Source organism: Eurypyga helias, unplaced genomic scaffold (assembly GCF_000690775.1).
Source record: "Eurypyga helias isolate BGI_N326 unplaced genomic scaffold, ASM69077v1 scaffold12871, whole genome shotgun sequence".
Taxonomy (NCBI): Eukaryota; Metazoa; Chordata; class Aves; order Eurypygiformes; family Eurypygidae; genus Eurypyga; species Eurypyga helias.
The window spans coordinates 1-23,626 of record NW_010228983.1 but is presented as its reverse complement, the minus strand read 5'-3'; the positions used below and the strand labels follow the sequence as shown (position 1 = coordinate 23,626).

Sequence of the window (23,626 nt, the reverse complement as noted above, 5' to 3'; positions counted from 1 at the left end):
TACTCAGAATAAATACCACTGGCCACCTTCAACACTATGTAAAACAAAAGGAATCTGGACACAGACTCAGCTTCTTCAACACCCTGTACTTCAGGGTTAATCTTGGAACACTCCCTCTCTTCCATCTTTTCTATACCTTTCCCATCACTGAAAATAAAGAAAGAAATAAATTTTTAAAAATCACTTACTGATATTCTTCTGAAAGACTTAAATTCAAGATAGGTAAGGTGGTCTGACAGCTCCTCTGGCTCAAGGTGATCAAAAAGAAGCGAGACTTTCCGTTTCTTACTGGTGTTGGCTTTTACACGCTGTGTCAGCTTTCTAGACCAATCCCTAGAATTTCTTTTGGACAAATTTTGAAACAGAATTACCCTGAGTTATTTTCTGAAGAGCAAACTTTTCCTCTCTTTCTCATACAAAATTAACATTGTTTTCATGCCTTACTGCAATAAAAAGTGAACTATTTGAATTTCTAAACAGCAAGCTCCTTTCATGCATTAGAGGTTATATGAGAAAACATTGTCAGTCATTATTGTATTGAGGCAGCACATAAGTACAACAAAACTATATTACTAAATAGCTTGAGATTACATATTGCACTTCCAAAATTTCTGTCCATAACTTTGCCTTCATTGAACACATCCAGTGCTCCTTCATTTAATAATTCTTACAGATTTCCTTGACCAGCCTCTGAGTATGAACAGATTCCCTATGCTATTCTCCCACGGAATAATAAAATGTAATTTGAAAAACTAAATATCCTCTTCCATATCCTGATATAGAATGTATGCCAAATTCTGCTCAGCTTTTGCCGGTGCATTTCCAACCAAAGTACGAACTGACACTGTTACACAATTCCACAATCTTACTCTCCTATAACAAGGAAGGTTCTCTTCCCAGGAAACAATTAGGATTTATTCTTCACAGGACAAGTAATTTTATATCTAAAATAGCATAAAACATTCTAAAGAGTTTGACAATGTAATAAACTATATTTTCTCACTTAGCTTTGGTGTTAAAAATATAAACACACTTCTTTTATCTCATATGTTACCCAATCAAAATGTATTCATCTTTGTATTGACTTCAAGTGACCTTTCAAAATCATTAGGCCTCTACAAATTTTCTAAGTTCCCTGGAAAGAGTAAAATTTGTCCAGCATAAAGAATCAGCACAAAGTCTACACAGCAGTTAAATTTAGCCTAAGCCATTCTTGAAAGGCATTCTGTTCCTATATGTAATATATATTCCTTTTTTAATGATGTATAAACTCTTCTAATGGATAAATAACAAATGACTTATCAAAATTAACCCACTATAGGACCATTACCCTGCTGTATTGTAGAAACATTGTATCTGAATAAAGAAAATTCAGAGCAAAAGTTTGTTTTCTGAGCATACTGAGACTTTGGCACTCACATTTGAGTTGTGTCAATTAGACGACAGTGTAACTCCTCACCATTAGCTTTAACCAGTTCTTGAAATTCCTCCATAGTTGTGGATAGCTTAGAGTCCATTTTGAACATAACCCAGAACTCTGTTATCCAATACCTATGGCACATCGAAAATACAGACACACAAAAACAAAGGTTTTGCTCTAATGTCAGTAAGGCTGAAATTTAGACAGTTGCTCCTATTTATAAGTTGTATTTCTTCTTGATCAACTTCAGGGGATAAATCTTGCTTTTAGATGCTTTTGCTAGGCTACCGTGATATTATCAAAAATCAAAATTTCGAGATTAAAAATGAATTAGAAACTACCTGGCTTAATGCTGTAGAGAACTATACTGAATATATGTTTGCAATAAATTAATTATTAAAATATCTAGTTTCGCATTAAATCTATATAATATGCATGCTGGGTTTTTTTCTTGAACTTCTAAATAATTTAATATATTCCTCTAAAAATTGAAATTACTTTGTATGGACATGAGAAAAAATGCAATATGCTAGCCATAATTTTATCCAATAACTGAAGAAAAATATACTAATTAAATATATTTAATAGTTTACAGGTGATTTAGTCTCACACACACAAAATAATTTCAAAGAACTACACTTTCCTATGTTGGGCATTCGAATTGTTTCAGTTATATATTTTATATTTCAATTCCTGTATGTGACTTGTCACCCACTGTGGTGTGTTGACCCTGGCCAGCAACTAAGTACCCACCCAGATGCTCACTCATTCCTCCCCCCTGCAGCAGAATGGGGGAGAGAATAGGAAGGGCAGAAGTGTGAAAAACATGTGAGTCAAGATAAGGACAGTTTAATAAGCGAATGAAAGAAAAAAGCCAACCAACCAACCAAGTGATGCAAAGGCAGTCACTCGCCATCTCCCACAAGATGCCCAGCCAGTATCTGAGCAACAGCTACTTTGAAAGGACTCCCCCCCTCCAAATTTTATTGCTGACCATGATGCTGTATGGCATGGAACACCCCTTTGGTCAGTTCTGGTCAGCTGTCCCAGATGTGTCCCTTCCTTCAAGCCCAGCCCACACTCTGGAGGAGCTGGGAGGGAGGCAGAGTGAGACACACGAAGTCTTGACATTATGCAATCCCTGTTCAGCAACAGCTAAAAGGTTTGTGTTTTACTGACAAATGCGAAGTACAGCATGATAGGGATTGCTATAAGAAAGTGAACTCCATCCCTGCCAGACCCAGTACACCCATGCATGTAAAAATCTGTGCTTGTTGGAAAAAACTAAATGCACAGTCTTACGGATGCATGCATGTATGAATTTGCCTAGAAGCAAAAATGTTCCCAGATCACATACAATACCAAAGCATTCTGACCTAACAAATAACCTGGTTTGATTTAATGAAATCATCACCATTTAAAATAAATTTTACTTTCCTAACTGTTACTGCTTATTTCCCATTCTGTGTAAAAGAGGGATATCATATGCTAATCTACTATCAGAGTTGCATCTTTTCTTCCTCTCTTCTGTTTTCTCTAAACTAAGATATCAAGCTTTACTATTCAAATTTACTCTTTACTAATTAAAAAAAAAAACACAAACCATGATCCAGGATCATTGCAAGTGACTACAGTAGAAATACCAAGGAGAATTACCCACCAAATACAATAGTTTTGCTTAATATTAAAAAAATGAAGTGGAATATTGCATCTATTTTTATAAACCTATATAATAATATTAGACACAATGCTACCAATTCCTGAGCACTGTCAATTTTCACTGATCTTTAAGATACGGATTCATCCAGACTCAGTTCAAAACTGTGACCCAGAAATTCATTCACTGACGTCAGTGGATCTGGACAAAGCTGGTTGGGCCTTTTTGTGCAAAGCTGCTGAAGTGGACCTTGAAAAGATGAAGCAGTACAGCTGTTTGCCTTTTTATTGTCATCTTAAGATATGCAAAAGCATTCTTATGTATGGCACACGATAGCTGCAGACTAATAGCTACCAAGCAAGAACATTCTTACCTCACAAAATAGCATATCTTTACACAGAGCATGGAAGATTTATCTTCTAAAGCATTAAGATAGGTAGAAAACAGTTAAGGAAAACCACCTCCATTCACATATGATATGAAATGTAACATGCTTGACACTTCCCTACCTGTAAGCAATAGGAATCATTCTACTGTTGGCATATAATATTAGATTAGGGTTTTACCCAAGTGTATTCTAAGTATATCCCAAAATCGTTAGCAAAAGTTGGCTGTAAAAAGGACTCCTATGAGTAATACTGAAGTCGCCACCCTAGTACTGAGTAATGTTAAGTAGTGAAATAATTCTGCTTTCTACATGAGTTTCTTTGCAACAGGCCTCACAATTTCAAATGAAACTCACGCACTTGTACATCTCATTAAAATTTGAAACAGTAATACCAAATTTATCAATTGTTGTTTTTATGAAGAAATTTTTTCCAGTTAATTATGATTCACTGGAGCTTTTTCAAAACAAAGATGCTGCTTTCTTTTAAACATAACCAGCTGTATACAATGGTATAGAAAAGTGACAAATGCCTCTGCTTGCTAACCTCACCTTTCTAACTACGAAACAGTTTACATTTGACTTGCTGTGATGACTGGAAAAAAACACACGTGTTTGTAGTCAATTAGCATTATAAAACATGTTTTGATATTGCAGCCAATGTCTTTTGAAGACATGGAAAATCCATTTGGAAAAAGTATGATGCATATCTTGATTCTTCTGCGGCAGATTGCACACGTTTTCAGTATTAAAAAACATCATTTAATGAAAATACCTTGTGGATCCTGTCACAATCTGATTGAAATCAACTGTAACCTAAATCTATTGTAACTGAGGGGACATACCATCCACAATTTAAGCACCCATATTAAGTGCTTAAATTAGGCTGATTACTGAACTACTGAGGTCTGAATAAGTTCCCAAATATTTTGAAGGGCCCCAAACTGAATGTCTGAAGTCAGATGGCTTACAAATCATCTGCAACCATCTAAAAATCACTCAGGTAATTTAGGGGATGGAAAATGGTGAAACCGGGGCATTTGCAAGGTTTTTCAAAATACAAGAGCCCTGACTATCTGATCCATTCAAAACTGTCTTTACCCTTCAATATCTTTACAGGGAGCTATGCACAGAGCCAAAAAACCCCAAACTTGCAAAATAGGCAAGTCTGAGAAAAGTTTGAATTAGTTCTCTGGCTGCAGAAAATGTTACTTCTCAGAAACATTGCAAGCAATTACTTTCTTACATTTTCATAGAGTGCATGAACAGCTGTAGCTCAGCAAACTTGGTGTAACACTTACGGTTAGGAAAGCAGCAGGACAGTCAGAATCCAACACTACAGTAAAGCTCTGTTGTAAATGATACTGCTTTTAAAAGCCAGTAAGACACAGAGTTTGGGGCAAGAAAGGATTATCTAAATTAAATTGTACCAAAATCGGCTGGAAATTCTAGCATGTCAAGTTTGCTTCCTGTACTGTGCACACCTAATTAGGAGTAAACATTCTATTCTGTAAAGCTAAGAATGTCAGATATTATATTCCACAATTTAAAATCCCTAAGAAAGGCTTGTATTGCCAATATGATCTAGTAGCTTCATTGTGAAAAATCTAATGAGCCAGAAACATAGATGTGTAAGTCCAGGCAGTCTCCTCAAAATGGGAAGAAATAGGAAAGAAAAGCTTATGATTTATTTCAGTGCACTGTAATTTTGAGTGGACAAGTGAGAAATAATATTTGCTGAAAATATTTATCTCCAGATGATTCAATCAGAATATTTTCAAAAATTACACTTTCGTTCTTTGCTATTCTACTTGTATGGAGGACAGAAAGAGCAAGAGATCTGAAACTTGGGCCTAGGTTCACAGTACCTAACTGAGGTGCCTACACTAATTTAACACCTGCTAGATATTCCCCCCATGGCCAATAGGGGATGATTTATCCTACTTAAAATCTGAATTGTAGTTTCATCTTTTTCTCTGTGGATGACAACCTACCCAAACATGCAAGCAAAAAAACCCAACCCTAAACCAAACAAAACCACGCTATACAACCAAAAACTGTAAAACACAAGTATATTGTTTAATTACTGGAACAGTAATATGCCCATAGATTAAATATGCTCTACTTACCCATTGCAAGGTTTTCAAGTTATCTAATATTACCTTAACAGCAGGCGAATATGAGAAAGGATATAGATCAATGACTTTCTGGAGCATGTCTGCAGAGGAGATGATAAACTGATGCATGGCCAGAATTATCTTTAGCAGCTGGTTGTTTTGACATGCATTTCCTTCTGAATCTGAAAAAAAGAAGTATTCATATTGAAATCTTGGTGTACCTTAGTAAACAACTTGCAAGAGGCTTTTTCAGAACACAAATTCCAATCAGGCCTGTTCACTTATGCTATTTCTAAGATAGCAGAAACTTACTAACTTAGGAAGTGCATCATTTTTCTGTTGAGAGCTATATAACAATTATTATATTCCACTACCTGAATTTGGAAGACCTTTTCCCCTCCCTCCCCCACCCAAAAAAAGGGCAAGCAAAAAACCAGCTTGTCTCAAAAGCACTCAAAATATCCAGATAATTATACACAATGATCTCAGCCCAGCAACGCACTTAACTTTAGGCAGATGAGTATAACCTTTGAAAGAAATTAATGACATGCAGAGCAAAAGAATTCAGTTACTGATCCATACCAGTCAGTCTGTGGCATGACTGATCCAACAAAATGGTGATATTCTTAATTGTTTGTGAGGTATTTTTGTACAGCTGACATACATAACACTGAAGTACATGCACAGGTTAGGATCTACACCTTGATGCGCATACAATGAGCTATAACATGTGCAGAAGCCCAGAGGTTAAGCTGTGCATACTCCCAGTGGTGGACCTGAGAAGTCCTACCCCGTTTCCTTGAACTATGCGTTACAAGGACTTCACTTGAAGAAGGTTTTTAGGCTATGTCTATCTTCTGGGTCTTGTGAGGATTTTTCCCATAATCAGAAATGATTAAGGACATCAAATGTAGCAGAACATTTTAAAAAGTTTCTATTTCTGTAACAAATCAGAGTAGTGAAAGTGTTTGTAAATATTAACAGATAATGTTTTTCTAGAGCCTGCCATGACAGAAACTAAGTAGTTTGCATTGGAATTAGAAACGCTTTCAAACACAAAAGAAAATTTGTTTTGAGCCATTCTAAATACATCACCCTCTATGAGAATAAATGTAGTTATCACTTAAAACAGCAATAACAGGGACAATATACAGTAGGAATGCACAATAAGGCAAAATGGAAGAGGTAGGCAAAACAGCAAATTTGTACATATGTAATGGCACCTATTACTAGAGGGGAAAAAAAAAATTTAATTGCACAACCCCAAAAAGGAACATTAAACTTAGCCCACTTGCAAAACAATATAATGCATGTTAGTCATTGAGCAAGAGTTTCCACGCCCTTCTACCGAAAGGTACCACGTGCAAAGAGAGAACCCCAGAGCCCAAGCCTTTCCGTTTGAACAACACATTGGATCTAGGGCAGAACTAATAAAGCCTGATTTCCTGCAGATCTGCCTCCTCTGTTCTTCACTCCAGAACAGTCCTATTCATGCCCTTTATCCCCATATTCTCCCCTGAATATAATTTCGTTCTCTTCCCCACAACAACGCTCCAACTCCACACTGCTGCTTAAAGCTATCAGCTACACCAAAGCACCACATGCTCTGGCTGAATCCAGGCTGACTGGCCAGACAGCAGATCAAATCAAACCATTGCTGGACTCACACAGCTGCTCCTGCATTAATCTGGACACCAATCTGGATGTCTCTCTTCTACAAAATCTTCTTTTAAGATTCCTATCTTTCTATCAAATTCAGTTTAAGCTGGCAGACAGGCTGACTCTGTTTCAGGCAGAGTACATCTGCTTCAGTAGGAAGGTGACTCAGAATGGCCTAGATTTGTAGTTTACAAGTGAAGTTATTGTTTTAGCTGACTGCTTGAAGCTCTGAAAGCAGAGGACATGCTGGGTATCATATACCTACTGTGAGTAACTTCATTCTTCTAGCAAAAGCGTAGTCAGTTTGGAGGAAACTCAATACAATAAACAGTCCTGAAGTATCTTACTACAGCCAGCCTCTCAGGCATGGCAAGCAGAAAAAACCTGCTTGGTAAATTCTGGCAGAGCCTATGTAGATATGCAGCAACCCACTCAGCACTGTCAAGCCCAGAATGAGAACTTTAAGCATCAGATGATCTTCAACACTCAACATGAAAAACATTTTCTGAGTCCACCTCCTGTATTTACACTTAGTAAAGTGTATACACATAGTAAGGAGCAATTCCACCTACAGAGATTCAGGAGAGGTGAAAGTCTGCCTGGCCTTACAGCCCCATAAATGAGAGCAGTATAGATCCCAAGTAACTAAATTTCTTGAGCTGCCTTTTTACTTAAACTACAAGTTCTCAGCTTTATAGCATGAACCAAAGTTTATGCATTCCTTGTTCACATTCTCACATAATTTCATTCATTACCTAAAGAATCTTGCTGGCGTATAAACTGTGTGGGTATTACTACTGCAGGTGCACTGAGGGCAAAAGCCCTGTATGTCTTTGTGCTTTCACTCATGTAGTTAAATACTGCAAATGCATATTCAACTCATGCTTCCTTGTTTGTTTTGGGGAATATTTATTAAAATATCTTAGTAAAATAAACCAGAAAAATGGGACATCTGAGGAGGAAGATTGGGACAACAGGAATCAATACTTATTCAGGCCTTAAGTATTTGGCATTTTATACACTTCCAGTGTCTTCAGGAAAAGTGAAATTATTTTAGGCCTTGCACAGAGGCCTGCATTGATTTTCATCCATTTTACAAAACTTGGTGTTCTGCCAGAGCCTCCATCCGACAGCTCTTTTAATCAGAAGAGCAGTTGAATATATGCTTAACTTGGAAGCCAAATGGTTATGTGCACACATACTATTAAGTATACACAGCTGTAATTAAATCACCAGCTTTTCAGAAGTACTCGATATAGATCATCTCCAGCTGACAAGGAAAATAACTCTCCCTCCTAGCACTCAGTCCCCTGTGCGTATTCCAAAATCATCTGCCATGACATAACACAGGTACCACTTAGCACCGGGATCCAGATTGAATTTCTGTCCTCTAGATAGTCTCTTTTCCATTTTACAAAGATGCAGAGGAAACCAGTATGTTCTGCCTACTCTCAGTGATTAGGTCAACACTTTCATTGTATTTTCTTGCATAATAAAAGTGCATTTATGCTTCATAACATCCAGACCTAATTATCTCACAACAGAGATAGACTTTATTACTATGGCACACAATTATTTTGCACACATTAATGCAGTACTAAGTTTTTTTCTATCCATTCTCTTGCCCAACTAAAAGGCTCATCTCCACAAAGAATTAGTGATGAATTAGTGTTAGTGATGGTTTAAAACACAAATTAAACGCACTGAAGGAAAAAAATCCTAAGGTTCCCAGAACAGCTCAGCATGGAACAGCAAGCCTGCACGGAACCGTAGCAGCACACAATTTCACAAACACATGCAGTATCAAATATTTAATGTCATCTTCCTGCCCAGTTTTTAAAGGAAGCACTTTTCAAGTGCATACATTATGATACAGCAAATGTTACTAAAAAGAAAAATATTGGGTCTGATTCCTCTTGCATTTATATTTCAAAAATTCGTAATTCAAAAAAATTCCATGGAATGAAAGTGGAAAAAAAATGGACCTCAGGGGAGAAGAGACTCCAGGTCAGTTTTGGTTTCAGAACTGTCATTGGGTCTTTCGCATCTCTGACCGCTAAGTCACTTCTTATCAGAGCTAACCTGCTAAACATAGCTGTGTGTAAGGAAGTAACAAAAGTTACAGTAAGCTGTCTTTGTGCAAATGGTGGAGCCAGTAAGAGGGCTTTCCTGACTGTGTTGCAAGTGTCTCTGATGCCTCTGCAGCACTCTTGTGCACCTCCAGCAGTTTGTTTTAAAACTTTGAGACTCATTTTCATTTCCGTTTGTATACCTGTTTCTAACCACACACCCTGCTGAGCAAAAACCACTAAGTGAATACTAAATAAAGTAGAATGGGTGTGTTTCAGTTAGTCAATTTACCTTAAAGAAAGCTGCAAAATACTGCACAAACATTAGCTTTGCTTCACTGCAGCAGAATACAAATAACCCACTGGTTACATGCTTTCTTTCCTGAAAACTACCTTATTTTCAAGATGTTTTCATAAATATTCTATGAAACAAACAAGGTAGCAGGAGTTGAATATACTTTTTCAGTATTTAACTGCCTAAGTGAAAGCACAGTAACGTTTAGGTCTAAATATTTATCTATGTAGTAACACAAAGCCACTAAAACCTACAATTACAAAAGTTCTGCTGCATATGAGGCTCGGAACACACAAGGGTAAGAACATCCTCATCTAGGCCCATCAGCCACCCTATTGCATGAGGCACCCTGTAACCTGTGATTTAGAAATAATTGAAGTACCTCTTGTTCCTAGAATAATTGAAAGAATTAAAGTACCCAAAAGCCAAAAAGCAAGGCTTTGAGAGCAAACTGCCTGCTTTTCACCAGGTCCTGATGGCCACCAAGCCTGTGGTAAATATTCTTAACAGAAAGAGTATGTTCAATAGACAAGATTGTTGTACTGAGACCGTCCCAGTCTTGAGTGCAATAATAAGGCAAGAGGAAGAATGCCAAGGGTGTCTTAAGTGAACTAGATTTTGCAAGAAAGAAAAGTTAGCTTTTCTAGGTCTGAGAGACCTTTATTTCATAAGCATTATCCTGATTTCATAAGCAGGTTCCAACTCTATCAGCTAGTATACAATTTGAAATGAATCAGAAGTGAATCACGCAGCACTGACATCACATGACCAGTGACTAAGTTACTAAGAACATGAACAACTTCTTGTAAACTCCCTTAAGTCTTCCAGTGGTTATCAAAAAGTGACACCAAAAACAATGCAATGCAAGAAAGCATCAAGCAATTGCCAGGAGGCCTCCTAAGTGCAAAGCTGAAAGTAGTGGGTTGCTACACTGATGTGCTGCATCGAATTCTTCAAGATTTCTGCAAAGTGTGTTTTTTCTGGTGGCTTATAGAAGGTGTGGGGATGGTGTTATAAATGCCTGCAAAGATTATTAAAGCAGCATGTGATTTGAAAACAGAGGGAACTGATGTTCTTAAGGTCTCCAAGACCTTGACAAAACACACAGACATGTGGAGGTACACGTGGAAGTACATGCTGGGGTTTAATGACTGAGCTGAAACAGCCGTAAGTCAATGTCTCTGCCCCACATGCACCTCAGAGTACAAGATAACCTCAGAATGGCTAGAACCAACCAAAATGGAATTAAATACTTCATGAGTATTTTATGGATACTTCCTGGAACTTTCACAAACAGGACACACTCTGTTCTCCTTCAGCTTAAAACTGATGCGACATATAGTAAGTAGTCTTCTTACTAAAGGCTGTGTTGGAACTTTGGTACCTGTAACAGAGGTAGTCCTTTAACTCTCCTCATTAAATTGATCAGATATGGTCAGAATCAGATTCATAAGAAACCACCGTCTAGCTCATCAGTTGCAATACCATCAATGAGCGTCAGCAAGCAGATTCTGCTTAAACGAGGGTGTTTACTTTTTGAGTTGGAAATAGTCTTTATTTTTTTAGTGACAGCTGAAAGCTCAGTTGATGGCAGAAATCACAGCTAGGGGCTAATGTACTCTGCCCCCTGCTCCAGTGCAGAATCAGCTTTCTTGAAGCCAGTACGCTTCAGAACCAGTTTAATCTGTTGTTAAAACTCTACAGTGACGAAGATTTCACAGCCTTGTAGATTCCTTCCAGCACCTGAGTATCTCTGCCATTAGAGAGTTCTTACTGTCTAATCAAAGACTTTATGCAACTTTGGGAGTTTAAGCCCATTATGCCTGACTCCCAGCAAACAGAAATAACATTCTCTTTCTCTTATCAATATATTTTCGCTATTCAGGGATTTCCTCCTTTTTTTTTTTTTTTCCTGTGTGAGGAAACACCAAGTTTATGGGGTTTTTTTTGCTTGGAAGATCTAAATCTCTAGTCAACTTTTACATCCTTTTCTGAACCCTTTGCAGCTTGCACCTTTATGAAGCAAACCTGAATACACTGCTTCAGAGGAGGTGTTGGCATCAGAGTTAGAATATTATTTTTAATATCCTGTACATAATACCTTTCTATACCTATACATGTTAATGTATGTAAATATAAGTACATACTATATATATATATTTTTTTTTTTTTAAATTAAACCAAGCACATGCAATCCCCCAGTGCATGCACTTATCTCCTTAGAGTTTCTGCAGTGGTACAATATCATTAAACCATTTTCAGTTTTAAAATCCATCTTCACACTGAGATTCTTTTCTGCAGAAATGGACTATATCTATGAAGTCCTATGTCTATAGCAAGGACTTGACCGTACTGTTTTTACAACCTATTACCCTAAGTGTAGAACTTTGTACTTGTCCTTAGTGACTTTTTCTTTATTTCAGATCATTATTTTAAGTGCTTAATATCTTTCAGAAATAACATAACTTAATTACAATGACCTTACAAAGATGACGCACTAATTAGGTAAAAGAATGGTTGTTTTAATTTCAGCTGCAGCAGAAATCAGGTGGAGTCTTGAGCTCTTCAGCTTACATTTAATTCTATACAGGACAGTGGTGCTCCCCCTGATGCAATAAGAATGCTATAATGTTTAGCAGGCAGACCCAAAATACTCAGGGAACTGCACTAAGGCTTTTTTTTTTTTTTAATTGGCTTGTTGTCCATACATGCTTGTAACAATAGAGTGAGTCATACATAAATTCATTTACACAAACAATTGGTCTTAGGAGGAAAAACTCCAAAATTAAAATTAAGACAAATCTGTATTTTCCAGAGAGGAAAGAATCATACTACTTTGTGATCAATCCTGCATCGAAGAACCCTAAACATGCCAAATAAACACCGATGTCAGAAGAAACCCTGTAACTTGACACCTCTCCAAGTCTACTTGCCCCTTCAAACTCTCTACAGAATGAGGCCAGTGGGGAGCTCAAAACCCACTGATGTTCCTCCAAATACTCTTTAACAATGCAGATATATCCAAAACATGAGTGAGTCTAATATGCATCCAAAAAGCTAAGATGGTTGTTCTGTGAGGGTAGGGAACGGGGGAGAAAAACCTCAAGGGAAAGCCATTACCCTGTCTCAGAAACAGCTTTTGGAAAGCTACACCTTGCAGAAAGAGCTCTGGGTGGGTAATTCTTTGAAATGAAAACAAGAAGATAAAAGCTCTTGTCAAGGGAAAATGGGATTATTTTGAGAAATTAAAATGTACTTCGAGAGAAATCAAATGAAATGTGGGTGGAAAGCATTCCATTAGCCTTGGAAATTCAGATTAAGTACACAGAACAAGATAAAAAGTTAACACCCCCCCTATATTGTTGTACAGCATGTTCAAAATACTGATTTCAGCTAATTTAGATGAGAACTTTTTAATCAAATAGTCTTTTTCTCCAAAGCGTACAAAACATGATGTGAGTATTCAAGATTTTTTTTTTTTAAAGCTTAAATCCTGATACTGGAGCCACACGTAGGCAACTCTTAAATAATTCAAGTGGACTGCCTGGCAACACGGCTATGCTGGCATAAGCACTGATGGGTAAGACACGTGAGGCTCCCAGAACAGAATCAGAAACGTCAGAGGCCAGTATCACTATGTGACCACAGAACCCAACTGCACGCTTAGCGCTTCCTCATCCCACAACTGCAGTGTTTTATAATCAGCTTGTCTCCAACTGCAAGATTGAACCTGGGGCAGCCAGCCATCAGATCCAAGGAAGCACGAAGTCAGCTCCGTCCAAAGGTTCATACTATAACAGACTAGCAGACACCAAGCTGCTTTCTTCTCGGGGATTTGAAGAGGTGGCAGATTGCTTAGGACCCAGTTCCTGGACTTGATTTTCTCTGCTGATGCATGCTCCAACTCTACTGCTGCTCTAAAATTTCCAACTTAGTGTTTCAGGCTTCCCTCCTTTATCTACCTCAGTTTACTAGTCTTTGCTCTAACTTCTAGATATATTTCTGGAATTAGTGTTTACAGACTCACTGGCAAACCAGCTTCCAACTCAGCAGTTGGGGCATGACTTCTCACACCACCCCACCAGTGACTAGGCTGTGGGTGGGCAAGAAGCTGGGAGGGGACACAGCCAGAACAGCTGAGCGTAACTGACCAAAGGGATATCCCATATCATATCATCACATCATATCGTATCATATCATATCATGTCATGTCCTGCTCAGCAATCAAAACTGGGTGGAAGTTTGACAGGGCTGCTGTTACTCAGAGACTGTCTGGGCATCAGTTGGCTGGTGACCCTAAAACCCTAAAACAGTTAGGGTTTTTCACATCACATGTTTGTCTTGGTTTTGTTTGGGTTTTTGGGTTGTTAGGTTTGGGTGGTTTTGGGTTTTTTTTTAACTTATTAAACTGTCTTTATGTAAACCCACATATTTTCTCACTTTTACACTTACAATTTTCTCCCCCATCCCACTAAAGGTTGGGGTTAAGCGAGCTGTGTGGTGCTTGACTGATGGCCGGGGTTAAACCACAACAGTTCATCCTTAGACTTAAACATCTCTTGTTCACCACCAACCAAAAGAACCAGTTAAAAAAAAAAAAAAAAAAAAAAAAAAAAAAAAAAAAAAAAAAAAAAAAAAAACTAACAAACAAACAAACCCCACCACAACCCACAGCTTCATTCCAAACTTAAAACATACCAGGCTGCACTATCAAATACTTTCATACAGAAGAAGCTCCCCAACTGCTGATTCAAGTGTTCAAGTGTGAGCTTTATTGCCCACATTGTCTCACCTGGCCTTGCACAGAGCAAGTGTCTTATGCCCCCTAAGTACTGTTGCAGGGCATTTCTAAATATTACTAATAAAGGTATCTGATAATTTTCTATGTTATTCAACCTAAACAAATACTTTTAAAAGTATACATTAAAAAAAAAAAAAAAAGAGTAACACTACATACCAGAGATCAACATTAAACATAAGCGGTTCTCCTGGAGGAAAGGAGACCACTGTCTCATCCACACCCGAAGTGAATATTTTGAAGATGAATCTTTTTCCAAAAAAAAAAGTAAAGGTTACAATAGAAAGGAAGCTCTTGACAACTCACACTATTGTTCTCTGCCAGAGGAATTCCATATTTCAAAAGAAAGATACTACGGCATACGATCCTTCATCACAATATAAGTGGCACGAGGCACTGAACTTTTCTTAACATGACCTCTAGGTACATATCTAAAGTTTTTCTTTGGGAAATTTTTTTCCACAGACATCAGGTTAAAAAAGAAATCTATTTTCGTTTTAGTACAATCACAATTAACTTTAATAGTTAGCTAAACAGCACTTAGTATTCTCCAGAGCAGTAACTACTCTTCTGTTCCCACAATGTCATGCATTCTCCAGAGCAGTAATGACTCTTCTGTTCCCACAATGTCATTAATTGATAATTAACATAGTTTCTGTTGCCAAGCAATACTAAAGTTTCTGCACTGTATTTGACCAAATCATACCCAGATTACTTAACACCGAATGATCAACAACATTTTCATACAGAACAATACTGTGAACAAACTTTCACTACTTTTGGGGAGACTGGAGACCTCAACATTCATCCTAGGCTCCAGGGGTGAGGGGTGGAACCCTGCAAGTTTGTGGGTGCAAGTTGCCTTCTGCGCATTTGCATATGCCTAGAAAGACGTAACAGCTTTTGAGTCCAAATTCTGTTAAAATTTGGTATATGGTAAATTTGGTAAAAGGATAAACTTACGTTAAGAGCAGAAAGGGTTTTTCTACATAACTGAAAGGGGGAAAACTGGATAAAACATTCAAGTTTTCTGTATTTTAGAGGACATGGTGGCTACAGTTCTCCTAATGAGTGAATTCTAACTTGCCTGTTTCATTGTTTGTAAAATGCATCCATTACTTATCTGTCTCTCACAGAATTCCTAAGACTCAGTGTATTTTTTGCATGACATTGATACAAAGGTGAGCTATAAAATATTACCAGGTCTCAGAAATAGACAGCTCTGCTAATGTAGCTATATTTTATTCTAGAAAATTTTAACTATGATCATCATGTAAAATTTTAGGCAGCTTGCTCTTAAGAGGCAATCAGTACCAGCATCTTTGCTAGATTTTTGATTTCTACCAAAACAATTCCATGTCATTTTTTCATCAAGATCAGTCTTGAAGCTGTTCCCAAAATGTCTAAGGTTTGTTTACAAACACCTCACTTTATCACACATTGAGCAACAAGCTAGTTTAGCACTGATCAGACACTGCAGAACAATTTACATCACAACCTAGCTGTCCAAGAGCATTATGACCATTAGACGCTGCCAACTGCAATAGCTTCACAAATTCTATTAAGAGCATTGCTAATCTTTGAAGTTAAGATTTTTTACTTCTCTGAAAAGTAGTAGCCCAGGGTTTAAAAGTGGGTTTTTTCTTTTTTTCTTTTTTTTTAATATTGAGGATTAACATAATAGTATGAACAACTAACTCCATTGCAAACAGTTTATCGTAGCTGAGCTTACACATAGAATTATGTTACATGCTCTGGGAAACACTTTGGTTGCTTTCCTAAAGCACTTTTCTTGCATCTCTCAAGAAGCCAGACACAGGGACACCGCATTGTAACATGCATTTAAAGATGATGTTTCATGATTTCTTTTTTCCATTGAGCACACTCACCTTGTCTAGCAGTAACTGAAGTGCCTCAGTTGTAGGAGACGTACAGGTCTTCTGTGTGCTACAGTAAACAAGCTTCCGGTACTCAAATGTAAGAGGCAAATGAGTAAGATTTCGCTCTCAAAGGTTAAGGACAGAAATACCTTCATAATATTAAAATTGTGAGATCTTAGGGATTTCTCAGCTCCTAAATGACCCTCAGATGTTTTTAGGAAGACACAAGTGTTTGTATAAGTAATGACTTTCAAGTGCACTCTTGGAACTGTTTGTTAAGTTGTTCTAAACAACGATTCAGGACTTTACTACAAAGCAGGGAGATAGCATATTGACACTATACTGAAGACAATTTTGCCCCAATTGCAACAGAGTTTTTAAACACTTGTAAAAACAATTTAAACAATTTTTTTTTTTTTTGGTGGGCAAGGAAAAGGTCCTGTGACCATACATGGTCTATAAGCTTGAATGCATGTTACAACAGTTCATTGAATCTTTGAAAGGTGTATTTGTTTAAAAAAATAAACACACTTAAACCTTACTTAAAATTTGAAAAAAAAGTACATTTATAAGATATAGACGCTCACAGTCAAAAGAAAGAAACAGGGACCTCTTACCATGCACAAACATATACTAGAGATACAAACAGAAAAAAAAATCTGGAATAGAAACTGACTTGCTAACATGATGTCAGAACATCAAGCTCACAGTAGTATGAGGATAGCCTAGGGTGAAAAGTGTTATGAACAATTATTATTTCATTTCTATAGTTAGCAGACATACAGTTAACAAATTAAGATATCCAGTGAAGTGAACGCTGCTGATATATTTTTTTCGCTGATCTGTAACACTTTCTGAACTAAATACATGTTAACATGCATTTATGCACGCCTCACAAAGATTACTGTAAGAACTAGCAAAAGTAGGGCTGTGCTACTAAGCATATGCTTCCTGTCTTCTACTGAACTGTCAGCGTTAAGGAGTCAATATAGTCAACTAGAACCTACTCTGTTGATTTCAACAACAAAGCTGATAGTCTTTACAACTGGCAACAAAGTAGGAGACAAAAGCCATACTGACTTTCAGAGAACTGTCTGCCAGTCAAAAGTACATTCTTTTCCAGGCTTTTTATATACTACATAATGGAAAAGCATGGATGCAGGGGGTTAAAGCCACTGTTCTACTTACAATTCCACTCCAGAATCACAGTCACTAATGCTCAAGAATAAATTACATCTCTCCCGAAGCTGTCGTATTCCAAGACAAGATCTATTAATTACTTCTTTGCTTCCCTAAACTCAGAATTTCAGCCATCTTATTGCCAATTAAACATTTACCTTTAATTTTCTCTTCATGACCTTTCTGTTCAGAATTAACCTCTCTGAAGGAGAGCTTTCACTGAATCTAACCTTCCTACAGCCTCTGTATTTTCTAGACTTTTCAACCATTTTACCTTACTCCTGCTCTTCCTCTCTATGCACTCTCCTCCCGCCTTTGATTTTTCTTTTCCTCCACTTCCCTATTGTGACTTCTCTTTCCACACGACCACTTTTTCATCTTTAAAAGTTATTGTCAGCTCCACCTATCTGCTGCACTTCCCTTTCTTTTCTAAGGCAATCACATGCGATGCATTTGCTTGCGCTCTAGAGCCTTTTTTGTCTCATAGCAGTAACAGTATCCTGTAGCTACTTAGAATGTTGAGAGATCTTCCAAGTCATGTAGGATATGTTTTGAATCACTGTCCTAGATAACCTGTCCTGTATAACTCTTCTTTTTTAAACTCATGAGAGCAGTATCAAGTCTCTACAAATCTCCTCCTTATCTCAGGATCAATATTCCTTTTTAAGACACTTCCCGCCTTCACTCTCCATCATGCTATTTATCCTGAACTCTTGCTCTAGTTTACATTCTGGCTTTTCTGTTGCCTTTACTTTTGGCAATTCAATTGCAGGATGATTCATCTTACTCATCTTGATGCAACCTTTCACGGGATTTGAAGAAACCTCTATTTTCAGCATCTCCTTCTCATCATGCTATTCAGTAAACACTGGTGTAATGCTATCTCTCACATGCAGTGATCATCTACATGACTTCACACTACCTCATATGATCCTCATTGTTTCTGTCCCTAAGGCACATGCTTATCATTCATCAGTTCAAGCTAAAGAAGACCAAATTTGAGAGGTGAAAGAGCACACAGTAATCATTCCAAAGTATATGTTTAAGTTAATTACACTCAATAAGCTTCTGGTGTTTTCTAAGAAGGAAAAAAAAAAAAAAAGACTCCTAACTCTGCTTTTAGAATTACCAGGTACAACACCACCGCTGTAATTCACACTATTCTGTCCACATTCTAGCATGATCTTCTACCCAGTGCTGTTGTAGACCCACAGACAATATCACTAACTCCAAGATCCAATCTTTGTTCCTCTCCTCCTCAGCTTAAGTTTTGGACTAACTTGGCTCTCTGGATAAAACTTCTCTTTCTACAAAACATCCCAGGATCCATTTACAACACTGTGGCAAAGATTAGCCTTCTCACTCTTAACTTCAACTTAGCACATCCCCCTTTCTCATTTTTTCCCCTTATTCATACTGTAAGATAAATAACTTATACTTCTGTTCTTCACAGTTTTATGTGTGCATTTATTCTTAATACCTTCTTGGTTAGACCTTCTAGTAATATTCTCTGCATATATGGCAAAAAGCTGCCAACTTCCCCTTACAGACCACTGTTGACAGCAGCCTCTGTTACACATTATTTTCTTTTTCCAAACTTGTATAATTGAGTCCAGGAACATAAATTCAGCTGCATACTTCATGTAGGAATTGTATTCGTAATTGTCCAAGTAATATTTGCCAGTGCAGTATAATAGTAACATGATGCAGTATATATTCTGAAACGTGACACATCAGCATCTCTAGCTACTGCCTATTGTTTCTCTTAACCCTAGACTGTAAATCAATCAAAGGCTTATTTCAGAAAGTAAACTTAAAATACACAAAGGAAATCTCTGCTTATGTCTTGGGAGTTTCTGTATTTTTAAGATTCAAATAAAGCTTGCTCAGATCACAAGAATGAATTTCTAGAATAATATACAAGCTATTATAGGTCAGCATATCTGAGACTGAAGATATAACCTCAGTCTGAACAGATACACTAGAGTACAGGGTAATAGCTTTACTTTAGTACTATTCCTGGGAAGAAACTTGCTCGCTCACTCAGTTTACTTGTAAACATTCAGCAACTATGCTTTTTTCCCCACTATTTTTCTCCCTACCCTCATCCCTCCTCAAACACCCAAATTAAAGGTTTTTCCATCTCTTCCTTTATTGACATGATGATCTGAATGCATTTTGCACAGTGTTCTTGTTGGTAGCTACAGGAGCCTTCTTTAAGGAACGGAGGAACTTCATTATGTAGGTTATCTGTAGTTGTAAGTTGCACTTTACAATTAATTTAAATACCCTACTGGGAAATTCCAACGTTGCTTAAGAACGTGCATAATGTCGTAGAAGATGTACAAATACACACACCGCTATGAATTGCCCAACGAAGAGTCTAAGCTTCCGCAGCACGCACCATACTTCTAGCAGTCCTTACTGAGTTTAAGATTATCTTAGCACATGCACTACAATTCACTTTGTTAGGCCTAAGTGCCCCTTGTGAAGGTTCAGGAAAATCCTATTTAGTGGATTATGGTAAATTTTCTAACGTAAGTATGAAACCCTTCAGAAAGTTTCACATGCATATATAGCTGAACTGGAGAGGTACACTTGCTTTTCTTTGTCATCTTAGTCCTTATAATATATGGATGCCCAGGAATCTGAGAACCCACAGTCACGTGTATACTGATAGAGTATTAAAAAGTATTAAAATAATTAAGGCAACAATAACCTCCCATTCAGGGCTTCACCTACACTACTTGAAATCTATGACTGTAATAATTTTACTGTATTTTTATAATGTTACATTTATAATACATTTTTTCATTAAAATGTGGGCATGCTAATATTGGTCAAGTAGTCACAATATTAAAACTGTATGAAGGTCTTATTCATGTTTTACATGTCTTATCTCACTCCCAGTGAAGCAAAACTTATAACAATATGAATCAACATTTGTTTAAGAAATAGGGTTCTATAGCAGTTCAGTGGATATGTTCTTTATAATAGTTAAATGGAGGAGAAAAGAAGTCAAAAAGAAACAAAATGTTATGGACAATTACATGTTTCATGAACTTTTCTCAGGTGTGCATTTCTCTGCACAAGCTGATTAGAAATGTTTAAAGTTAAAAAAATTTTTAAAAAAGGCATTCCCAGTGATGTGAAAGATTAGTCATTGTTTATACAGTATTTACGTGCTGTATCACTAGATCAGCCCTATGTGTTACTATTTAACTATATAGATTAATTATTTTAGAGCTTAGTGGGTGTTAAAGTACATTTATTTTCTAAGGACTATTCTGCAACTAAGACTTTGCCACATACGCGTTGGGAACAGCTCATAGCACTGAAAGACACAGCATTAACAAACAGATGCACTACTTCAAGCAAATTTTTCAGAATCATTTTGAGTGCCTTCAGTACTAACACATTTGAATACTATGAAAACACAAACAAATTTACTGATGGAAAGGTTGGAAAAGGAAACTAGAGATATAGTGTTCAGGTAACAGTCATGCTTGTCCATATATTACAGATTTTATTGTAAACACAAATGGATAACTGATAGGCTCAAAAAGTTATACAGTCATTATTTTTGTTTGATTTCTTTCACTTTTGTAGAGGAGCAACTTTAAATCTATACTGATAATGCAAGAAGTAATCCCGTGTTATTTCACCTGCTCATTTCAAAACATTTAATATAAACACATCATTTACACACGTTATGAGAATATTACTGCAATATGCAAAATAAAATAATTATTTGCTAAAGTTTAGCAAATTGGTACTTGAAGGAACAACAAAACACACACATAGAAGTATAAGTGACAGATGTTTGTCTTATTCTCTCAAGAAAAAGCAGTAGTCACACTAATCTCTTAGCATATGTTATTATACACATATCCATAAACAGATCCACAAACCTATAAAAATATGCAGCCACCTACAATATAGGAAATTCTCAGTTAACGTCTTTCTGTTCCACTAATAAATCAATGTAATTCACTCGTAAGCAACCATAAACATAGCCAGGACAGAAATAAATTAATACTATTCTAAAAACCTTCAGACACTCACCAAAAGACTGAATGCAGGTTTCAAGAAGTTCCTCCAGAGTGGCCCCTTTGGCTAAGTGTCCCAACGGCACCATCGTGACCTGGGTAAGATTTGAAAGGCTGGGACAATGACTGATCTGCTTCAGCTCAAGTGCTGACTCAGGGGCAGTGCTGCATGCTTGGGTAGGTTGCCTAAAAGAAAGCACAAGGGTGAAGTAAATACAAGATGATCGAGTGGTAAAATTTACACTGCACGGGAAAGGAGGAGAGATTTAAAGGACAATTAACTCCCTGTAGCTAAGGCGATGAAAGAAATAACCCTCCCACTTAATACGTACACCAGAGACTGCTCAGTAAGTGACTTTTTTTTTTTTCTGCTAAACGTGGATTGCAGAGAACACCATTATAGTGCTCCTTGAATAATCTGTCCAGACTACCAAAAGTCTTGTTTCTTTGTTGGGGAGTTACGTTTGCATTATGATTTCAGCACAAGCGTAAAACCGCTCAAACTACGTAACAGTCTGCAGCTATGCAGTAATCTACCACCACATACCGGTGTGCCCACCAAAAAGTAAAGGAGAAAAAAATCATAACTGTTATCAACTATTACACATTAAAATGTATTAAAATGTAAACTATCAAATGCCAAATGAGCTTTACCATTTCATTTGGAAAATTGTAAGTAAATATAAGTAATCAAAATATCAGTGTGACTTTACAGTGGAGTATTTCACAATTAAAAAAAACTTAACTTGCATCTGTTCTATACGATTATTTCCTACAAAGTTGTTTTAAAACATTACATACGTGGCTAAATTAATGTCTTTAATAATAAAGGTAAAAGAGACCAAAATAAAGTATGTATCTAGTTTTAGGCTTGTATTTCGATCATATAATATCTTAGGTTTCAAGAACGTGTATGTTTACAGATAACATTAAAGGCTGTTCATTGTTTGCATACATAATTCTGCATGAAATAGTAAACAGGCACATTGTTATATCAATGAAAAGTGCTGAAACATTTTTGCCTGCAAACACAAGGAACCACTTGAAAATCTGACTTGGGAGTACAACCATACAGGTCACAGAAGGACAAGAACCACTGCCGTTTCCATAAAACTTGGGTTTATTTCAAGGGCAATTTACACTCCACAATCCTCCTAAACAAGTGACCCCTGCATCTTTAAGATGCTATCTTAAGTTTTCATACATCTTTTCTTGGAACTCTATGCATGACTTTATTAAGAAACGCAATCTTGGGAAGAAAAGGCATAGAAATGTATCTAGTGTACATATTACGTAGAGGTAAAGACACAAACATCCCGTATAGGCACTCCTGGATGAGGCTGGAAATACGCAGGCCTTATGAAGACCAGACTGGACCCTACCGCATCCCAGTGAATTTCAAGCCTTATCTTAAATCTCTGTCTCCTTTGAAAGCTTGGAAAGTCACATGATGTCACTTACAACCCAACACTGACCCCATGCCTCCATAGTTTCAAAATCGGGGAAATACAGGCCTGACCCTGCAGGGGTAGTGACCATCACTCAGCTCCTCCTTAGTTAAGCTGGCCGTGCCTATGCAAAGAACGCTCTCTTCCCTTCCCCCTTTCTCTAAATTTCCCTCTTAGCTTTGAGATCTGACTTCCTGTTCTCACACAGAAAGAGAAAGGGCCTGATCGGCTTTCGGGGTTTTTCTTTTTACAAGCTTAAACCCCTCTCCTAACTTCATTCCAGTGCCTTTTCAACAGAGGGCAGAGGATCCTAGCAGTGCAGTAGCACAGAGTAGGAGTTACGGCTGAAGATATTTTTAGGTCTTGGGACACTGAGTGTAGGAAAAATGAAGTGTCCACACCCCCAAAAAAGTTTACAATAACACTGTGGCCGACTTGGCAACAGCGGACGGGCAAAACTCAGCCGGGGACACGTCCGAAGCTCATTCATTAGCACAGACCCCCCTCGCAACAGTTACTTGACGTGAAAAACAGATGAAAGCCGTGCTGGGGGGGCGAGCGCCCTGCGTTTCCCCTGCACGCTCGTTGGCGGTGGGGGAGAAACCACAAACAAATGATGGCGAAGTGCCACTCGCGAACTGACACCCGGGCCAGGTGGCGCTTCCCAGGC

The 23,626-nt window shown here is 37.4% G+C and overlaps 1 protein-coding gene across 1 annotated transcript in view; it reads right to left on the bottom strand.

The window, feature by feature from the left end:
- RASGRP1 (RAS guanyl releasing protein 1 (calcium and DAG-regulated)) overlaps window positions 1–21,694 on the bottom strand; it is a gene marked incomplete at both ends in the record, with an annotated part of 37,833 nt that extends 16,139 nt beyond the window's left edge. The window contains 5 exons of the mRNA XM_010160225.1: window positions 189–342; window positions 1,420–1,551; window positions 3,451–3,513; window positions 5,656–5,761; window positions 21,525–21,694. Of these exons, the coding sequence (XP_010158527.1) occupies window positions 189–342; window positions 1,420–1,551; window positions 3,451–3,513; window positions 5,656–5,761; window positions 21,525–21,694 (625 nt within the window). The remainder of the gene's footprint in view (window positions 1–188; window positions 343–1,419; window positions 1,552–3,450; window positions 3,514–5,655; window positions 5,762–21,524) is intronic.
- Between the last annotated feature and the right edge of the window lie 1,932 nt (window positions 21,695–23,626).